This window comes from Amphibalanus amphitrite, unplaced genomic scaffold (genome assembly GCF_019059575.1).
Source record: "Amphibalanus amphitrite isolate SeventyFive unplaced genomic scaffold, NRLGWU_Aamphi_draft 002538F_arrow, whole genome shotgun sequence".
Classification (NCBI taxonomy): Eukaryota; Metazoa; Arthropoda; class Thecostraca; order Balanomorpha; family Balanidae; genus Amphibalanus; species Amphibalanus amphitrite.
Genome location: NW_024883958.1, coordinates 1 through 18,952, shown reverse-complemented (window position 1 = coordinate 18,952; position 18,952 = coordinate 1). Strand labels below are relative to the sequence as shown.

Genomic DNA, 18,952 nt, shown 5'->3' with positions numbered 1-18,952 from the left:
TTACACAAGTTTGATAGCTGACCAGCCGATCTTGCAACCCAATTTTCCTTTCCAATCTGTGAAGATTGCTATCTGAGCAGCCTTAAGTAAATGGCGAAGTACCTACGCGTACACTGTACAACATGATAATTTATATTTTAGGATAACCTTATCGCTCAATGATTTCAAAAGGCTTCAAAAACAAAATATGAAAGGAATCCGGAACAACTCAATCAACTCAACTAGCCGTTATTGTAGCAAAACAGTCTTTTTCGAACAAAACACATACATAATCGCGGGAATGGTAACTGCGTCGTGTCCGAAGCAACCACACAATCACCTTCTCTGCCAATCGAAGACGGCTGGTACACTCACTTGGACGGTTTTGCGTCTTGTGGCAGCAGCTGCGGCAGAGGCCATATCATCGACAGCAGCATCAGAAACTACATCGGCAGAATGAAGTGGTAAAGGCGGTAGCAGAAGAGGGAACAGAAAGAAGACGTAAGAAAATAAGAACACTAGTAAGCAGGACAAGAAAGCTTACAACAGATAGCAAAAAAACAACAACAACAACAAACAACAACGAATATCAGCAAGATCAGCAGCAGCAGCGACCATGACTGCCAGTCGCCTGCTGCCCTCTTCGCTTCTGCTGATGTCGCTCTTCGTCACCGCCATCGGCGTCTTTTTCGAACGTCAAAACGTACAGCTAGCCGGTACCGCCGCATCTGTCACCGCCATCTCGACGATGCAGTGTGGCGCCCAGTGCAGTGCCAAAATCAGCGCTTGTGAAGCCTTTGATTTCCGCGCTAGCGATCGCGCATGTCGTATTTTTCGGAACGTCATCTTTATTGGTGAGCAGGACGATGGAGCTGGTGTTGTCAGCTATCTGAGACAGGAAGGAACACCGGTGCTGAATAGTGGGGCAGGTTCAGCTATGGAGACAACTGCTGACGCGGTGACTTCGGACGCATCGACTGCAGGTCCACCAGCTGCAGAAACAGGAACAGCATCAACAGGAGAGGTGACAGCAGAGACAACAGGAACAACCACTTCAGGACCAGCCATTTCGAAAACAATTGCGGAAGCAAGCATGCTCGAGCAAGCATCTGCAGAAATAGCTTTGGAAAGTACAGCTGCTCCGCACACAGCAACGCCTCACGGCACAGCCCGTGAAGCAGTTAACTCAGTATCTGAAAGCAGAAGCACGGAAGCACAGACCAGTTCCACTCCGTCGATTTCTACTTTCTTGACCACGCTGACTTCAACCACACTGACTGCTGCCTCAAGTACTACAACCACCACGACAGCTGAACCGGCATCTCGACCACTTACACAAACAACAACATCAGGAGCGGATACCACTAGTTTACCAACAGCTGAAACTCACCCAGCCAAGACGACGGATTCGATGACTGGTGAGTGGAATTATTTTTGCACTTTTTGTCGCCATTTATTATCGGCCACCCCACCGCCAACGCAAAGTAGTGTAAATATTGTTCCCAAATTTTGTTTCTGCTTGAGTTAAGTTTGTTTAAGTTGAGTTTGATAGTCGTTGAAGCTCGTAATTCGGTTTTGCTTGTTCACCAGCTAATTTGTCCAAGTTTATCCGAACTTGAATGACCGATAAATCCCCGGTTTCCCGGTTTCTTGTTACTGATGAAGACTAAACAAAATGTCAGTCGCCCACTCGGTCTTGCCACAGTAACTCAGTGATGGACGGTTATCAAAGCTGTCACTCACCCGGCCTTTGCCCCCTACCTCACCCTCTGTGTCCGTAGTGGCCCCAACAACGCGTGACTGGAGCGACTGCACCTGCCCTGCCGGTCACGCTCTCTGCGCAGGACGCTGTTATCTATTCCTGGACATCATGCTGAGCTATGGAGAGGCTGTTATCCGCTGCAGTGAATTTGGCTACGGTCTGGCGGTACCCACGACCGACGAAGAGTTCAACTGTCTGATAAAAATCGCCATGGGCAGGAGGGCATGGCTGGGGGTACGACGAGCAGCTAGCGGAGATCATTTCGTTGGATGCGGCGGAAAGGTCTCGTTTGGGCTTGACCATCATTTCTGGGCGTCGGGTCAGCCGGGAACCTCGAGCACGGAGAACTGTGTGGAGCTGCTACCTGACGGTTGGAATGATGTCCTGTGCACCAACTCAGGACCGAGAATGTTCTGTCAGGTGCCCGAGCCTCCTCTTTGTCTTCACTGAGATGTTAACGTGAGCTGACATGCTGGATCAAATTCCGTACGCTCATTCCAGTGGACTGATTGCTCTACTAGGGATGGTGGCGTGTTCGTGTGACAATGTTAAACCTATGCACCGTGTTAGGCGTTTGGAAGGAGGGTGTTCTCTGTTCTACCTGAGATTGGTGTAATGGATGTAATGACGCTTCAAGGTCACTACAAACGCCCATAATAGTCGGTGGCCTAGGATACAATGACTGTATGCAGAGTTTTCAGTTCGAGGTCGCTTCTTTAGAGGACCACCAACTGAAGCCTCATCGCACTACTGATATTCTCGACCATTGACCACTACATACAATAAAGAAATCTGTGGTGGTCTATGCCTTGATCTATGTTATCTAGAGATAGAGCTGCCAATATAAAAGAAAAACACAATAGAGTTATATTGTCTCTGGGTAACCATTGACAAAATCATTGAAGTTTTACCTAGATTCTAGCTCTTTGTTAGAACTTTTTTTTCACATTTTTTAGATGAAAGCAGACGATGATCCGGTTTTCCTTTATAGTAATTGTGGACTTTTTTAACTATTCGTCCCCCCCCCCCACCACACACACATCTAGGTACTATGTAGGTAGTTCACAAGCACAGTGCGGATGAATTTCGGGCGGGGCTGAACTCATGATGGGCACATGGCCGCTCACACAACGGCCTGGGAACGTTCAGCTGCCACCTGATACGCTCCTCTAATGAATATACCGCAGTTGAATACGCCATAACTGAAGGCCAGACATGTAGGAAAAACAGACAGGTCCAGTAACTAGGTAAACATGTGTTCAATAACATGAAATGCCTAATGGCGTTCAGCATAGGTATACGTTATCCTACCTACCAACTAGTTGTTTTATGCTGTCATTGACAACATATTATTCAGCGCTATTGCATATTACAGGATAACGAGCAATCATGACTAACTGAAAGGAACACATTTTGTGTACACTGGAATGCAATATTTCCATCTGTCTAAAAGAGTGATTTTGCCATGTATGTATTTACACCATGGGTCAATCAATGACCCATTGTGACCCGTCTGGTTGTGTGCGGAGCGGTCAGGGAGGCTCGTCAGTCGTGGTGTAGCGGGCCAGCCCGGCCGGCCCGGATCCCTGTGCAAACGGTTTACTTGATTCTGGCCGAATACGGATCACGAGACTCTGATCAGAGACTACATGAACAATGAATGAAACAATCAACTAAAGGCAATGAACTAAGGCTCTGAATCAACTCATGACGCAGTCTCTGGATTAGAAGTCTGCTCGCCTCCTCTGTCAGCTCTTTGCTCATCATTCAGCTCCAGACTCCATCCACTTCTCAGCCCCTGTCTCAGTCTCTACCTCAGCTCCTGTGTCAGCCCCCGCCTCCGCCCCGGCGACCTGGGCCAGGTCAGTGATACGACCGACCTCTGCCGGCACCTGTGTCCTCCAGAAGGAGGGCTACGGCGTCATCACGGCAGCCGTGTTCCTGACCTCCACCTCCGTGGGCGCCAACCTGCTGAACGTGCCGCAGGGCATGACGTTTCTGGGTGAGTCCAATCACTCTTTCAGGTACTCTTTTAACTCTTCTATGCTAAGGCGCAGACAAAACCTAAAAACTAATTTATAGCTACATTACAAGTGCATTACAAGGTAGTCGTACTAAGCACTTAGCACAGGCATGCGTACTCTTTTCCGGCCGTTTTGTCTCCTGCTACTGGCGCCAGACGTCTGTGTTCACGTTTTTGTTTGTTACAGGGAAATAACTCGCACATGGATACATTGGTATGTATATGTACAATGTATAGCTTCAGGAACCTACCTAATGACGTAAGAATGATGTAATGAGGAAAGTCATCTCCAATGTGTTTACCGCCGTGCCGTGTGAACTTCCGAACACTACTGACCTTTTCCGATAAAGGAATATTCTTCGAAATGCCACATGCTTTTAACATTTCGATAGAAACATCGACGATATCGCCACCACCTTATGTTGAAAGCAGTTAGTTATGCATAATGCGTTCTGGGCGGCGGTGTTGGCTCCGTTGAGAAGTCTTCCCCTCCCCCTCCCAAAGAGGAAGTAACCTTACGTAAACAGTCGTCTGGACGCCCACTGCTGACCCGCGCTGACCCGCTTTTGCTGTGCCTGCGGTTGGGGGCTCGACCGGTTAATATTTCATAATGGTCACCAGCTGGATGACATGACATAGCTTTCGCATCAAAAACCAGTAACAATAATGACAAACGTCGTGTTTATAGGAGTTGATGCTCACTGGTTTGGTCAGTTTAGCTGCTCATTTCCTCGTTTGTGGCCAGGTGCCAGTCGCTAGGATTATCGTGAACCTTCAATGAACAAAACATCACCGCGCAGTGTCATCAAAGTGACACACATTGGGCCCCGGAAAACGGGCGAGGAAAGCAAGAAGCGATGAATGGACACTCGATACAAACAGCGGGATATCAGAAATAACTTTTGCTAACTATAGTTCCGACAATGGAAAGCAGCAAGCACTGCTCTATTACTTTGTGCTGCCTATATACTTTAACACAATATTTTGTACAAATGCGATTTGTGTAAATGAGTGCATGTCTGGCTGTGAACCACCATTTATGTCGTCATTTCTCAGTCCGGAAGCCGACCCGCCGCTGGCAGGCTGACTGGGCCTGTCGCTGATGACCCTTTGCGTTGCCCCCGGCTTGCCGAGTCTGCCGATGCTGGCCGCGGCTGGGCTTCGAAATAAATGCCTTTATTTATTCCAGCGCAAACACTCGAATCGAAAGTATTCGAGAAAAACTCGTATAACATTGCAAGACAACACTTTTTTATAGATAAAACGGCAATGTTGCTTTTCGATATTAATTTTGTACCCATTGGACGGATGCATTTGTTTAGAGAGCGGTGAGTTCGCAGACAAAGTGGAAGGCCACGTTGCAGTAGGTGTCGTCCCAGGTTCCGCCCTCGGTTTTCCAGATGTAGGCACAATCACAATCCGTGTTGTCAGGTTGTCCGGCATCCCAGTTCTGCAAAAAAATCGTGCATTTGTAAGAAGGGGAAATATGACTCTCGAATAGCATGTGAGATGGTGACAACAATGTTTGATTAATTGAGCGACTAGTTACGTAAATATACACTAGAATTGATCTATTTTTGCGTTATTCGGTTAAGTCTAAACTCGTCCGCTCTTTGCAGATTGTGTTAAGTCATTTGTCTACTCTACAGTCAAGAACGCATGAAAGTTCGCACATTATCACCTAAACGCAAAAGTCCTACAAGCCTCAGCAGTCTTCAACCTCTTATTTACCGTGTATACCAAGGATTCCCCGTTGGCCCACTTCCAGTCACCCTCGGTGTCCATATCATTCAGTCCGATCCACGGCTGAAGATGGCCAAACTGACTGTTGATGAAGGCGTTCTCATCCCTGAAACCACACATCGAATTGTGCTCAATGGTTTTGGTTAGCGTGGATGGATTAGCGATTCGTCCCTTCAACGGCTGGAATTTTGATGCCACGAATTGTGATTATTTACGGACGTTTGTAATTACACAGCGGCAATGCTACTTTTACGGCAAACATAGGTACGGTATTTCCTTTTTGTTTTACAATTATCTACGAGCAGCTGAGTGCGGCACAACAGTCGGCTAAATAATCCTCACGTTCAATGTTCTCAATCAACATCTCTTTATCCATTTGAAATGCTTCTGCTTCTTTCAATGCATTATAAAGGACCAGTTAACCCTCGCGGGCCCGGGGAGGGGCGTTTTTCGCCCTCCCCCCTGGCTAATATTTGCGATAGCTCCCGAACACTTAGGGATAGGAAAGCGAAACTTTCAGTACCTTTTCTCTAATCAATTTGACATCTTCTGAAGTAAAAAATTTAGACCTAGCCCCCTTGATGACGTCACAGGGCCGATTTTGCTAGACCCCTGCACGGCAAACTTCGGCGTCACAGACGCAAACTTTAAATAGCTGCTAGAAATAGAGTTTTAGAGATAAAGATAAATTACGAGCACGGTTGTGTAGTGTTTGACCTAGAGAAAAATAGAAAAATATTTTTGGTAACCTGAGGTCAGAGGCCAGGTCAACGACCCCGAAATGTGGTTTTAGTTTTTCGCAAATAACTTCGACAAAAATGGTCCTAGTGCTTCGGCAGTGGTACCATCGCATTCGTCTTGTCAAGCCGCGTCGAATGATATATATTTTGTTTGGAAAAGGTCAAGTTTTATGTTGACCTCACGTGACCTCGAATGACCTTTGGTTGACCTTGACACATGAAAGGTCGCCTATGATGGATTTGTACCTGCTGATCACGAATCTGGCATCTATTTTCCTCTACACCTTCATTTAGAGCTTCCGGATGGCAAAATTGTCTGATTTATTATTACTAGCTTGAATCAGTGAAATAGCCTCTAGCAAGGATACACTTCTGTGACCTTGACCTTTGAGCAGCCTTGTATCGTAAGATGAACCATAAATAGGGAACTAATAAGCCTCAAAACATTTCAAAACATCTTCGAAGTTAGCACGCAAGATGCACGAAAAAGTGCAAAATTTGAGGTCAATTTTGATCGTGACCTTGACCTTGACCTTTGATTTTGAGCACAATTTCGGAATCCTCTGACTCTCTTCTTTCGTTTGACATCCAATTTTGCCGGTTTGATGCATCCTGCCGTCCTCTATGTAGAACGCTTACTTTGAGATCACTACAAATGTGCCGGTTTTTGCCTTTGACCTTGACCTCTGACCTTGAAAATTGACCTGAAGTCAAAAATCTTAGGTACTTTAGAATCGTCTCGTAAGGACCTTTCGTTTGGTATCGCTTTTGTTTCCGTAACTCCCTTATTTACGGAGTTAGACAGGGGGGGGGGGGGGCGAAAAACGCCCCTCCCCGGGCTGCGGTGGTTGGGATTACCCCCCGGGCCCGTCCAGGTTAAACAAATCAAACGAAAAAGTCGCTCACTCGGTAGCGATGGAGGTCAGATGAGCGCCCCACTGCATCTCCTCACAAATCTGCCTGGCGCCATGCCATGAGAAGTTTGAGTTGGATCCATAGTAGCAGCTGCCGTTAAATTCCAGCCAGTCGTCGGGGCATAAACCAAGACCACCTGAGGGAGGAGACACATAGAAAAGAATAACATTGACAAATAATGTTAACAAAAGCAAAATAATCTATAAAAAAAAATAATATTGGGATCCTAGCCGCTTTGAACAAGGACGAGAAAAAAGCCATCCTGTGTTTGATCGGTGTTTGAAAAATTAATGGTTGTTTGAGCGGATGAAAACAGCAACAGAGACGACACACGGCACATAAAATGCAAGATTCATCTTTTACATAAGCATGGTTCGTAATGATTGATATCTGATACCAACGAATACCTTCCATATAGGTATTTGTCGCTGTTACTCACCGGTCGGTAGCGTAACTAGCAGGGCTAGTGTTAGCTGGGTTATTGGTGAGATCGTAAGAGACCGGAGAGGCACCATGGTGAGCAGTGAGAGACTCTGTGATGAGTACTGAGAGCCGGCAGGTGTGAGAACCAGCCGGGGGGGGGGGGGGCGTCCCGACGCGATAGAATCTGTTAGATAGCAGGGGCATCGCTCCGGGCAGGGGAGCGACCTTGCCGCAGGGAGGCAGGGAGGCTGACAATGCTACATAGGGAGAGGTGAAACGAGAAGGGAGAGGAGACTCATAGAAAGAGAGGATGAGAGAGAGAGAGAGAGAGAGAGAGAGAGAGAGAGAGAGAGAGAGAGAGAGAGAGAGAGAGAGAGAGAGAGAGAGAGAGAGAGGAGGGATGAAGAGCTAGTGAGGGAGGGTTGTGAGTTCGGAGTAGCTAGCTCGGAAAAATCTACCCAGTGATCATTTCTGCGGGGTAAAAACTGGATGAATATCTATCGAACGTAATCGGAGGGTTACAATTATTCACTGCACCATTGAAGTTTGGGAGCAGGTTTAGTTCAATTTTCCTAGCCAAGAATATTTTACTCACTACTTCGAATTTCGAAACAAATAAGGGGTAACTACGTTGCTGGAGAGGGAAGCCTCTGTGTGTGTTCTCGCCCAGCCCAGGAGTTTTTCATCTATCCGAATCGATTGAGATTATGTCTCTGCCGGACGGACTGAGAAGATGACAGGGAGGGAGAGAGAGAGAGAGAGGGGGAGAGAGAGGGAGAGAGAGAAAAACATGTAGGGGGAGCAAAGAGCAAAGAATGTACAGGATTTATTAAAATGAGTATTTTTTAATTTTATTTTCAACATGAGCTACAATATTTTTTACCTTTTCGGCTAGAGAGCAGATGAAATCCAATTCAGGCTCGCGAGGTACACATCGTTGATCGCTCGTAACGTTTGCGTTAGTGTTACACCTGACCTCCAAAAACACAACTCCCTGCCCCTGGCGGCCCAAAGTGGAACGATCCGTTCCATGCGCCCTGCCCACGAGGGTGGAGCGTTGGGTGCTCACAGCCCACACCGGTGTGCTGCTCATTGGTGCCGGTATGCACTGAGTACTAACGCTCACACGATCGACCGCGCTGCACTCGTCAGTCTGCCGGTGACCCAGCTGGGGCGCTGGTGGCTGCTGCTCGTGGCTCGTGGGGTAAGTGAAGGGTTGGTGTCAGAGGTGGTTAGTGAGTGATTTGGTGAGGTTAGTGAGGCCGGAGTGGTGTATTGGTGTGGTTTCTGAAGTCACTGCAACCCGAAGTTGAGCTGCTTTTAGAAGCGATGTAGCTGTCATTTTGATTGGCGTGTTTGATTGCGGCGAATGACTAAACGTAATTATTTTTGCTTCCAACAGTAACGCAGTGGATTTGCCCAAGCATAGGAGTAACGATATGGGAAGTACAGGCCGGGATTATTTGATGTAATTTTTTGCTTGCACCAATAACCCTATCGATGGTTGTTTGTCTTCTTGATTTATGGCTTTCGCTAATGTTTGCCTGGAAGCGATGCATATAATGAAGTGCATGTTATCCAAAGGCACGTAAGAACTGCCGGCGCATCATAACTAGTCCACTAAGGTCATGATCATTATATATGTTTTGCATGGAAGATTCGCTTACGCGTATTCAGATTGTCACTAGCGTGCATAGCTGCCATTTGCAGGGAGATTGGCCCACGTTTCCGAGTCGCCTAAATAACTACAAAAACTACAGCGTAATAGGCGCAAAATGACGGTTACTATTATGAGTGGTTTATCTTGAAATGCTATCGTCTCATTAGAGATGAAAACATTGGAAATTAATAGCATTTTGTCGCTTATAAGATAAGGGAAATGGTTGGTACAGGGCTATCAGCTGACGAATTTAATATTTGTCGTTTTCTCGTAAAATGCCATAGGGAAAACACAATGGCCTCGTTTTCCTATCTTCTTGCACAGTAAGCGAATTAATAGAAATTACCATGAAATACGGTGTTTCAATGGCGAGTTATCTTGCTGATTTGCTGGATGTTCTCCCAGGTAAAAAAGCTACCAGACACCTTCAGCTTCAGCAAACCTACCAGAACACCCTCAAAACATTTGGAGAGTTCTCGGCGACATGATGAGCTTTCGGTCCGGTATACCAAGAAGCGCGAGGGGATTCTTCTTTTGGATTGCAACTGCCGTGCTCCTGATGGTGGGAAGTCTGCAGATTTATCAGTCACAACGGTACTTCAGAAACTTCGGTAAGTCACTTTGTTGAGATGTGCTGCAGTGATGTATACTTACGTCGTACTAAGTAGTTACTAACTAAGTACTAAGTACTAAGTAGTTAGGTCGTGTGGTTGGATGGTAAGCGTTGAGTAGTGATGTAGGTGCGTACTTGCTGCTCATCCTGGTGAATCGGAAGCAGCATCAGACAACATGTGCATTATGCAGCTTCAAGAAAGTCTTTATCACTTGTGGCCAGTAGCGGCGGAACACCTTCAATTAAGGGGGGGGGGGAACTGCCGACTTTTGGTCCCATTCTTTCCATGCAACGCCCATTGGGGTACCTAATATTAAAATGCCAAAATCAAAGGGGCGGGCACGGTGCCCCGGTGCTCTCCCCGTTCGCCGCCTATGTTTGTGGCTTATTGTAAGTAACATGATACGGAGGTGGACTGCGATCTATACCACCCATGTTTATTTTTTGTTAATAAGGTAGATAATTGGCGAACTACATAACAAGGTATTGAAAAGAACATACAGTTTTTTTTTAGAATTTCAAAGTGTATTGTAGAAATTGTATCGGTACATTATCATTTCTATAAAATCCGTATAAAATTGTGCGACATTTTATAGAGGTCGTAACACATGACAGAACATCTTTCAAAAAATGTCACAAAAGACATCTGCGTGACTTACATCTTGGCCATATGCTTTCGCCATTTTCACCAGTTGGCCTCAAAGCATTCGCCGCTCAGGCATAGCACAGAGTCACAGACCGTCAGATTCTATTATAGATGTACTGTTAGGTCGGAATTTTCCCCTTTATCACACTCGTCAGTAATTCTAGTTTTTATATCAGCCGCGTGGCATCAGTCCACCTGGGCAGAATGGATTGCCCCAGCACACAAAAAGTAACGGCCCGCGGCCCCGGGAGCCTCAACAAATATGTCAAGCTCGAGTTTCAAGCGGTGGCGAAAAAATTATTTGTATCACTAGTGTACTACTCGATGAATTTTAGTAAATCTCTGCAAATACGTGCAACGTTTGTGGTCATCATCATCATCATCATCAACCAGTTAATTAAACATTTTGTAAGACATTGCTTTTTAACATGCTGCAGACAGACGCATAAGCGATTCGCTTGATTTGCAGCGTCGTGTCTGAAATCAAACTAATTAAATAAAGATACACGAAACAAGGTACTGCGAAAGAATATGTTGAAATGGCGAAGGGTATGTACATTTTTAACTGTTATTTACGTTCATCACGTCGCCCAGCGCTGCCAAAGCGAAAACTTAGCTCTTGTTGATGAAAATTCATGAAGATCTAGCGAATCCTTTCCACGATGCTCTTTATCTATTTGTTCCCCAGCCATAAGCAAAATTTCCATAAGCGTCTTATTCTGATTTTTTACTATTTCTTACCTCTGGCGGTTTGATGTCTTACATTTAAATATGTCTTAAAATAATGGAAATGCCTACACGTGACGCTACAGCAGCGAATTATGTATGTATATTCGACGGATAGTCCCAATTTTTATTAAGTTGCCCTCCCTCGCTGTGCGGTTGGGTGGCCGCTAGACCGGGGCATATATAGTGATCAAGGATGAATGATTAGGATGGGTTGGCCCTGAGGATAGAAAGGACGGATGTGTTCCTAGTCGGATTTGTCTGCCACTGAAACGCTCATCGCCTTTCTCGGGACTGAGAGATTCGAGGATTCATTCGATCCAGCCTTATCCAGCAAAGCGTCGCTACCTTTTTCCCGGAGCGCTTCAGGGCCCATCAAAAGCGATGATACAGCGACGAAATTAATGTTAAAAAGTTGCACACAATGCATAGGTGCACCATGACGGAACGCTACTGTAGCAGGTTCGATTACATGGATAGCTCAGACAGTACCTATCATTCATTTTATTCAAACAATCACACAGACACCCCCAGCCTTTGTGGCGGATGTTATGTTGTGCTGAACTGATGTGTTGATTGTATATAATGATGGCTGACATGGTCTGTGAAAATCTACAGACCATTGCAGATTTGTAGTTGAATATCGCTGTCATGTGGTATACCCACTGGGCTGAGACGCTAGTATTCCCCCGGTATTTGCACATGATCGCGGCTCATTGGTCGGGATAGACATGCTTTTGGTTGGCTACCTTTCTTTACAAAGCACGCCGCTAAAACATGCTCTATTACGCTGAGACGCGAGTCGTAACGGTCCGGATGATCCATCATCTGTCTTTCGCCGTATGCACCGTGCACACCTCCTGGACTTCGTGAGCTGCCCGATAGGATCTCAGGTCATCGTGAACTCTGCGCCCGAGTCAACCGGGACGAACTGACCGAGGGATGATCGGCCTCTTTCGCGGTTGGATAGACCCAGATTGACGGTCACGGTTGGAAAGACGGCGATCCGCCGCAGCCTGCGTAGTCTCTACATATGATGTGTTTGGATGCTCCGAATCCGATGTTGGCATTACACATCAGTCAACAGTAATTCATGTGATACATTTAATACCGAAAAGATATAAATGACGTTTGTAGTTATTAAATAATGTCAGTGACACCAATAGTATAATCGAATGCGGCCGCCATGAGCATAAATACATGAGCATCATGGTGCGTATACTGACGAGTGACGCGTTTGAGCAATAGAAATTCAGCAAATGCTCTCTAATTGTATTATATTGTATTGTATTATATTGTATTGTATTGTGTATTAGAGCAGCTTCCACAATGTGGCTGTTACGGTTCCACGTCAGGTCCACGTCAGGTGTACCTACAGCACAGCACAAAACTCACACACCATCCACATTTGGCCACCATAAAATCGTTAATAAAATAAAATAAGAATAAAAGATAAAAGGTCATGATGAAAGGTGTTTTACAAGGATCGCAGAGCTGCTCAGAAGAGGCTGTCCCGCGCCGCATTGGGGAGCGGCCTCCAGGTGGCAGCTCCGCGATAAGAGAAGGCTCTGCGGCTGGACTCAGGCCTTGTGCGCTGCAGGTGCAGGTCACCGCCTTCGGACGGCCTCGCGTCGCTCGAGCGGACACGTCATTCCGAGGTGACGGTCACGTCACTCCTGATCCACCCAATGCGCTTGTTCGGATCTCCCCTTCCTGAGCGTAGGTATATTCGTGAGCGTGACACCAATTTGCATAGTGCATATGTGAGGTCCGGGTCAACTCATACCCAGTGGCCAGCTCAGTGCAGCGTGAGCTGGCAGATGTGACTGACCTGAAATGACCGAAACATCTGCTATCAGGTCTTCAGCTCAAGCATTAGCTCGCATCACCGCCTGTTTTGCACCGAGCAACACGTTAATAACTCACCCAATTAAGCAGTCATGAGTGACATAAGGAATTATGAGTAAATGATGCATTCAGTGTCACGGAAAACATGCAGCAACTATATAACCCAGTACAGTGATTGATTACCGGTTGCATCCAGTTTTCTCTCACCAGGGTTTCATGACTGTGATTCAGGCATGGTTCCACTGGCAGCGCGCTGCACGGATGCTGGCTTCTTCTCCCGGATGGAGGTCTGCATTCTGACATTGTGGCCGGCTGTGGCCACGGCTGGCTGCACCACTTCCCTCCCCCCCCCCCCCATGGCTGTTCAATGGCTGTAGGGTGGGGTGGCTGCAAAACAAAAATGTTTTTACATTTGCGAGCTATTCCATAAATGTTCCGAAAGCACGGCGATACCCACGGCACTGAGCTTTGGACCTGAATTTTGCAAGCTAAATTCAACATTCTGGCGATCAATCTATTTTGAGAGAAGAGAGAGAAGGAGAGAGAGAGAGAGAGGAGAGAGAGAGAGAGGAGAAAGAGAGAGAGAGAGAGAGAGAGAGAGAGAGAGAGAGAGAGAGAGAGAGACAGACAGACAGACGACAGATGAGAGAGAGACAGATGAGAGAGAGAGAGAGAGAGAGAGGAGAGAGAGAGAGAGAGAGAGAGAAAAGAGAGAGAGAGAGAAGAGAGAGAGAGAGAGAGAGAGAGAGAGAGAGAGGAGAGAGAGAGAGGAGAGAGAAAGAAAGAAAGAGAGAGAAAGATGGAGAGAGAGAGGAGAGAGAGCGTGAGAGAGAGAGAGAGAGAGAGAGAGAGAGAGAGAGAGAGAGAGAGAGAGAGAGAGAGAGAGAGAGAGAGAGAGAGAGAGAGAGAGAGAGAGAGAGAGAGAGAGAGAGCGAGCGAGAGAGGTACCAACAGCTTTGAAAGTGATGAATTTATGAAAACTTATGCTTGCTATTAAGCGGGGGGGGGGGGGGAGGTCGGGTGAACCTTTGGCCTGCGACCCTTTCTTGAGACCATGTCAGGCCAGAATCACGATTGGATGCAAGTCAGCGCACATTATCTGTGCACGTCCATCGTCCATACTTTTTGTAATTAGAAAACGTGCCAACATGTGAAATCATGTCAGGCCAAATGAAATATGGCTGGTGCCAAGCTGGTGCCAAGTTCAGATGAGTGTCACTTTACGGTCATTGACCTTAGATAAGCTCAGTTGACATTTTTGGTTTTACAACATTTAGAGTAGTTTTTTTTAGCTGATTTTAACCCTCGCCCGCACATGCCATTTTCCCATCCTAGAACGCACATGGGGGGGGTGGTTGCCACCCCCCCCCCGCGCCATTTCGTTCCTGTTGGAGATAGAGCTTAGCAGTAAAGACCAAAAAGATTCTTTGGGAAGAGACGAATCCAATGATACCCAGTTTTACCTTCTCAGGTCAGTCATTGACCTTCCAGGTCAGGTCAAACTAAAAAATGTTGCTGTTTTGGGTCACCGTTGGATATCAAGTGTGCTGCTTATCAAATACCGATGACGATGCTGTTTTCTGGTGCCAAGCCAGCTAGAACCTCTTTGTCACACTACCCGACCATAATTTTGCTGCTGAGGTCATTTCAGGTCAAGTTAGGTCAAGGTCAATTATATGTGTTTGTATGTCTGTGTGTGTCTGTGTGTATACTGATGTGTGCACCGATTGTTTTTGGGTCCATATTACATGAAATCATGATCTGAGAAGCTTTTACCAAAAATGCAGTCAAAAAACTTCAAAAAAAGTAAATTCAGCTTGCCTAAAACGCAATTATCTTAGGTGACCTAGGTTGACCTTGACCCTGACCTTGACCCCTGTACATCGTCGAACAACATGTTCCATGATAGGTGGGAGGTAAGACTGGCAAAAAAGGCCGAAATCAGGGTGTCAAAAGCTCATAAGGCCCATGGCAAACGCAAGATGTTGAGAATTGGCCATTTGGGTCATGACATGACCTGAAAAACAAGGTCATATCTCCAAAACCAAAAATCACAGAAACTTGAAATTTTCAGTGGACATCAAGAAAGGATAGAGGAGCAGCTATACGAAAAATCAGCCTTCTAGCTCTAAAAATGTGGAGTGCAGAGCAGAAAGACTACCTGGGGGGGGGGGGGGTGGCAACCACCCCCCATGTGCGGGCGAGGGTTAACTGAGCACTAATTTGAGTTGATGAGTTAAGTTGAAGTGACACAATTTATAGCTTTGATATGATTATGGTACGAAACAAAAATAGCCAACTTACAATTCAGCACCTCATGCAATGCACATACATACAAATATGTTTCGATTTTAGGTGCAACTGCCGCACTGCCTTAAGTGTACCATTGAAGTCAGTTGGGTTATCCACCGCAATCTCAATGTCCCAGCACCACGTTTTTATACTTCATTCTGACTTCTGGCGTTTCACCTTTCAGGCCCGCTGTTTGTCAACTGCAGTCATCGCTACTGTCTTCCTTCTGGCCTTTATGGCCAGGTGTCGTTGGGCGTTTCGGGTCAGAAGGCGTTTAACGGTGTGCCAGCAGGTAACGTACCGCACGGTTCGCGGGTTTACCAAGTCAGGAGACCATTTACGGTGCACCAGCACGTAATATGTGGACCGCGTATTGGACTGGCCACGCTAACAGCTGAGGCAGCAACATTTAGTTCATTTGCTTCGAATAGTGTTCTGGAAGTACACCTATCATTGCGTTAAAGTACACATAATATCGTTCGGGATGTTTCCCATGAAGTTCGGAATCAGCATTAGCGTAAATGCGTGCAAAGCGTTGCATATGCCGCAGTGTTATGTCATGGCACGAAATGAAGATACAAATATATTTGTCACATTAGCAATGATTAATGGCACTAGGAAATCGATGGCAGGGCTGGCGTAGAAACCAGTTTGCTACTACGTAGTCGTAGGTACTGTGCCTCTCCATTCGGCAAATAATCCTCTTTACCTACAAATTACTATAGTTGCCACAAAACGTTTGCAGTTTTCGTGTCAGGTGCGGCTGTTGGCTGTCATGTTACTACAGTTCTCTGTGCGCTAAAATACGATGTCCTGAGACCTCTTGCACCAATAATCAGCTTCTGGTGCATCTGACACACCACAAGGCTCTACCGTAACGCTTTACTTATCAATTTTGCCAAACAACTGTAGCTGCATGTTATGAGCTGGTCCAAAATAATTGACATCCGTAGGTTCTGATTGCGAAGTAGTTTGCCGACTTTACCTCGCTAGGCATCCTGGTGCAAACCTCAGTGCTACTATTCCCAATCTTCTCAACTCTGGGGGGCTGTTCGAGTTTCGCAATGCTTTTCGTAACCTAACCGTTATGTCCTGTGTGCATCATGACCGTTATGACCGTTTCCGCTACGTCCTGTCACTCTGCAACAGCCATCAATCTTCGCTCCACTCTGTATTTTGCAAACCTGTGCTACTTCCTGCCACCCCTGCGCCCCATTGATCGTTCTACCAGTCACTGAACCTCCCTTTCAAAATAGCTGGGAGGGGACAGCGGGAGGGGAGGGCCCCGACTATGGGAGACCCCCCAGGGCACTGATCAATGCGCACACACGCTCATTGCCATTGCATCGATCCCTTTACTGCTGTCGTGTTTTGGTGACAACATGGCGCATCCGCTGTGATGGGTGTATATCTTGTATGAATACATTACGACGCACGTGCTTCGTGGTACGCCTTTGACCTCGAAACTTGTGTGGGTGTGTTCTCTATTCATGGAATGTAGTGTCATGTGTACATAATAGGTTGAATGTTTATTTATCTTCTATGGTGTCAACACATTATTTCGTGACAAATGCTAGGGCGGTGAATCTATTGAGCGTTTATACCACATTCAGAAGGTTTCCCACTGAATGCAGCCAGTCTGCATCGGTATTGCAGGCATTCTGTACTGACTATTGTGTCTAAATAATTGTCAACTGCTGTGGATTCACGAATTTAATCGTCTTACCCTTACATGCAAGTGAAACTTTATGTTGTGGCGTGAGGGCTTATTGCCGGTGAAGCAAAACTGATGTGTGGACTACAGACAGGGGCGTCCCCGACGGGGGGGGGGGGGGTCGCGGGGGTCGCGACCCCCCAATCATGAGAACCGGGGGGGGGTGGGGGGTGGACCCCCCACTTTTAACGATGCTGAGTATGCCTTTTTGAGCTATCTTGTCAGTGAAGTTGGCGTCAGCACTCAGCAACATCATTAAATACAACGTCAGATTCAGAATCGCTTCAAGAGCTCCCTAGTCCCTCTTGCTTATAGTTCAATAAGCTGTGGGGTGGAACATCAGCATGACAATATTTTAAAGTAGCCACTATTCTAGTTCCTTTTTATCCCTCAAAGGAGTGGGCGCGCCAAAACTGACCCAAGCGTTCGTCTGAACTCTGATTGTCAAAATAATGGTTGCAGTCGATTCGTCGGATGACGTATCAACTATCAGCAACTACGAGGTACCTACCAAGCCTCAGCCCTGGCTACCCTCCGGCCTGCCTGCATAGGGGGAAGGGGGTCAGATGGTGGACCCCTCTCGGGCTTTCCCAATAAGACGCTGAAAAGGAGCCTATTGCAACGAACCTTCCAGTGACCTCGAGTTTATCAATTTTACACCTACTCTAAAATTTATTGGCCTTGATTCGAATATAGATAACCTTGGTTCAGTTTTTCGAGTTTTATTTGCTTCCATTTACAAGTGTAGTTCTTGAAGCTGATTTCGAGTTAAGCGCCCGTTTGAACATAAGAAGTAGTTTTGATAAAGGTTATGTAACATGTTACGAAGCTATCGGTGGTGGTTGTCACCCACTCTAAATGGCCGGCAGGAAGCCTGTAGGTCGACCTGACCTGACCCGACCCGATCTACCCCAAATGCATGAAGTCATCATCTTTGTTCAAAACTAACATGGAAATCGTACTCGGGACCCCGATATCAGCTACGGCTCACAAAGTTCTAGCAGGTCCCGATTTTCCCTATATTTTTGGGCGTTGACATAAGATGACCCGGCCAAGACCTTGAAATTGGGCATCATCGACTTTCTTTCATCACGGGCAGCATTCTCGCGTTTCTGCGAAGCTCTACCTCGATCAGGGGCCGAAAGCATACCTTAGCGTTACGTTGGTAAACGTTTTACCTTAGCGACCCGTAAAACACGAATTTATCTTCGCCTCCAGCTCTGTGCGAGCCACCGCTTCGTCAAACCCGGGTGGACGACGAGGGTCGTTTGGGAACAAAGGACAGAGGCCATTCTTATAAAGAAAAAGGACGGAGGGACGGAAGGAAAAAAAGAACTCAATGAATTAAACGATTCCGTCCTTTTTGGTTATCATAAAGGTTCCGTCCCTCTACCCCTCCCCCTTCGTTGTTTTGCTAGGATGCGTTTTTTCGTCTAAATGATCAAGAGCTTAGTAAATGAAACAGGAATTATTTCCTGCAATATTTTCTTATAAATTTCGTCACAAAGAATGCAATAAGACTAAGAAAATACTGTGTGATCGCTATAGGGTATAATAAAATGAGAACCTGCAATTATTTGGGATCATATTTGAATTTTTATGGGACCGGGGACTGTTGTCTGCTACGATACATAGCCTTGGCCAGAGGCCTTGGCTACGATCAAGGATAATATAGATAGGCGAAGTATGTAATATGTTGTAGTCTTTCCTGCTAGGCTGAAACCCACCAAAGATTGTTTTGCGTATAAATGTGGTAATGCCTATGTCTACTCAGTGATAGGATGTCTAATAAGCGGTAAGGGAACAACGCAGACACCCTGAGTTAGCGTGCGGCTCGGGACAAGCGGTAGAGATAAAGAGGAGGGGAT

General features: G+C 46.3%; 1 protein-coding gene and 1 long non-coding RNA gene across 2 annotated transcripts; one reads left to right on the top strand and one right to left on the bottom strand.

The window, feature by feature from the left end:
• Positions 1-4,924: 4,924 nt before the first annotated feature.
• Positions 4,925-7,703, bottom strand: LOC122377120 (lectin BRA-3-like). Its single transcript, XM_043357085.1, has 4 exons — positions 7,602-7,703; positions 7,154-7,298; positions 5,496-5,613; positions 4,925-5,214 (listed from the first exon to the last, which is right to left on the bottom strand). Exons 1-4 carry the CDS (start codon positions 7,675-7,677, stop codon positions 5,083-5,085), a joined length of 471 nt encoding a protein of 156 aa, XP_043213020.1. The 5' UTR covers positions 7,678-7,703; the 3' UTR covers positions 4,925-5,082.
• A 918-nt stretch (positions 7,704-8,621) lies between these two features.
• LOC122377121 lies at positions 8,622-15,968 on the top strand. The gene is made up of 3 exons (XR_006255786.1): positions 8,622-8,789; positions 9,651-9,856; positions 15,555-15,968. It is a non-coding gene; the product is annotated as an uncharacterized LOC122377121 (long non-coding RNA).
• Positions 15,969-18,952: the final 2,984 nt, after the last annotated feature.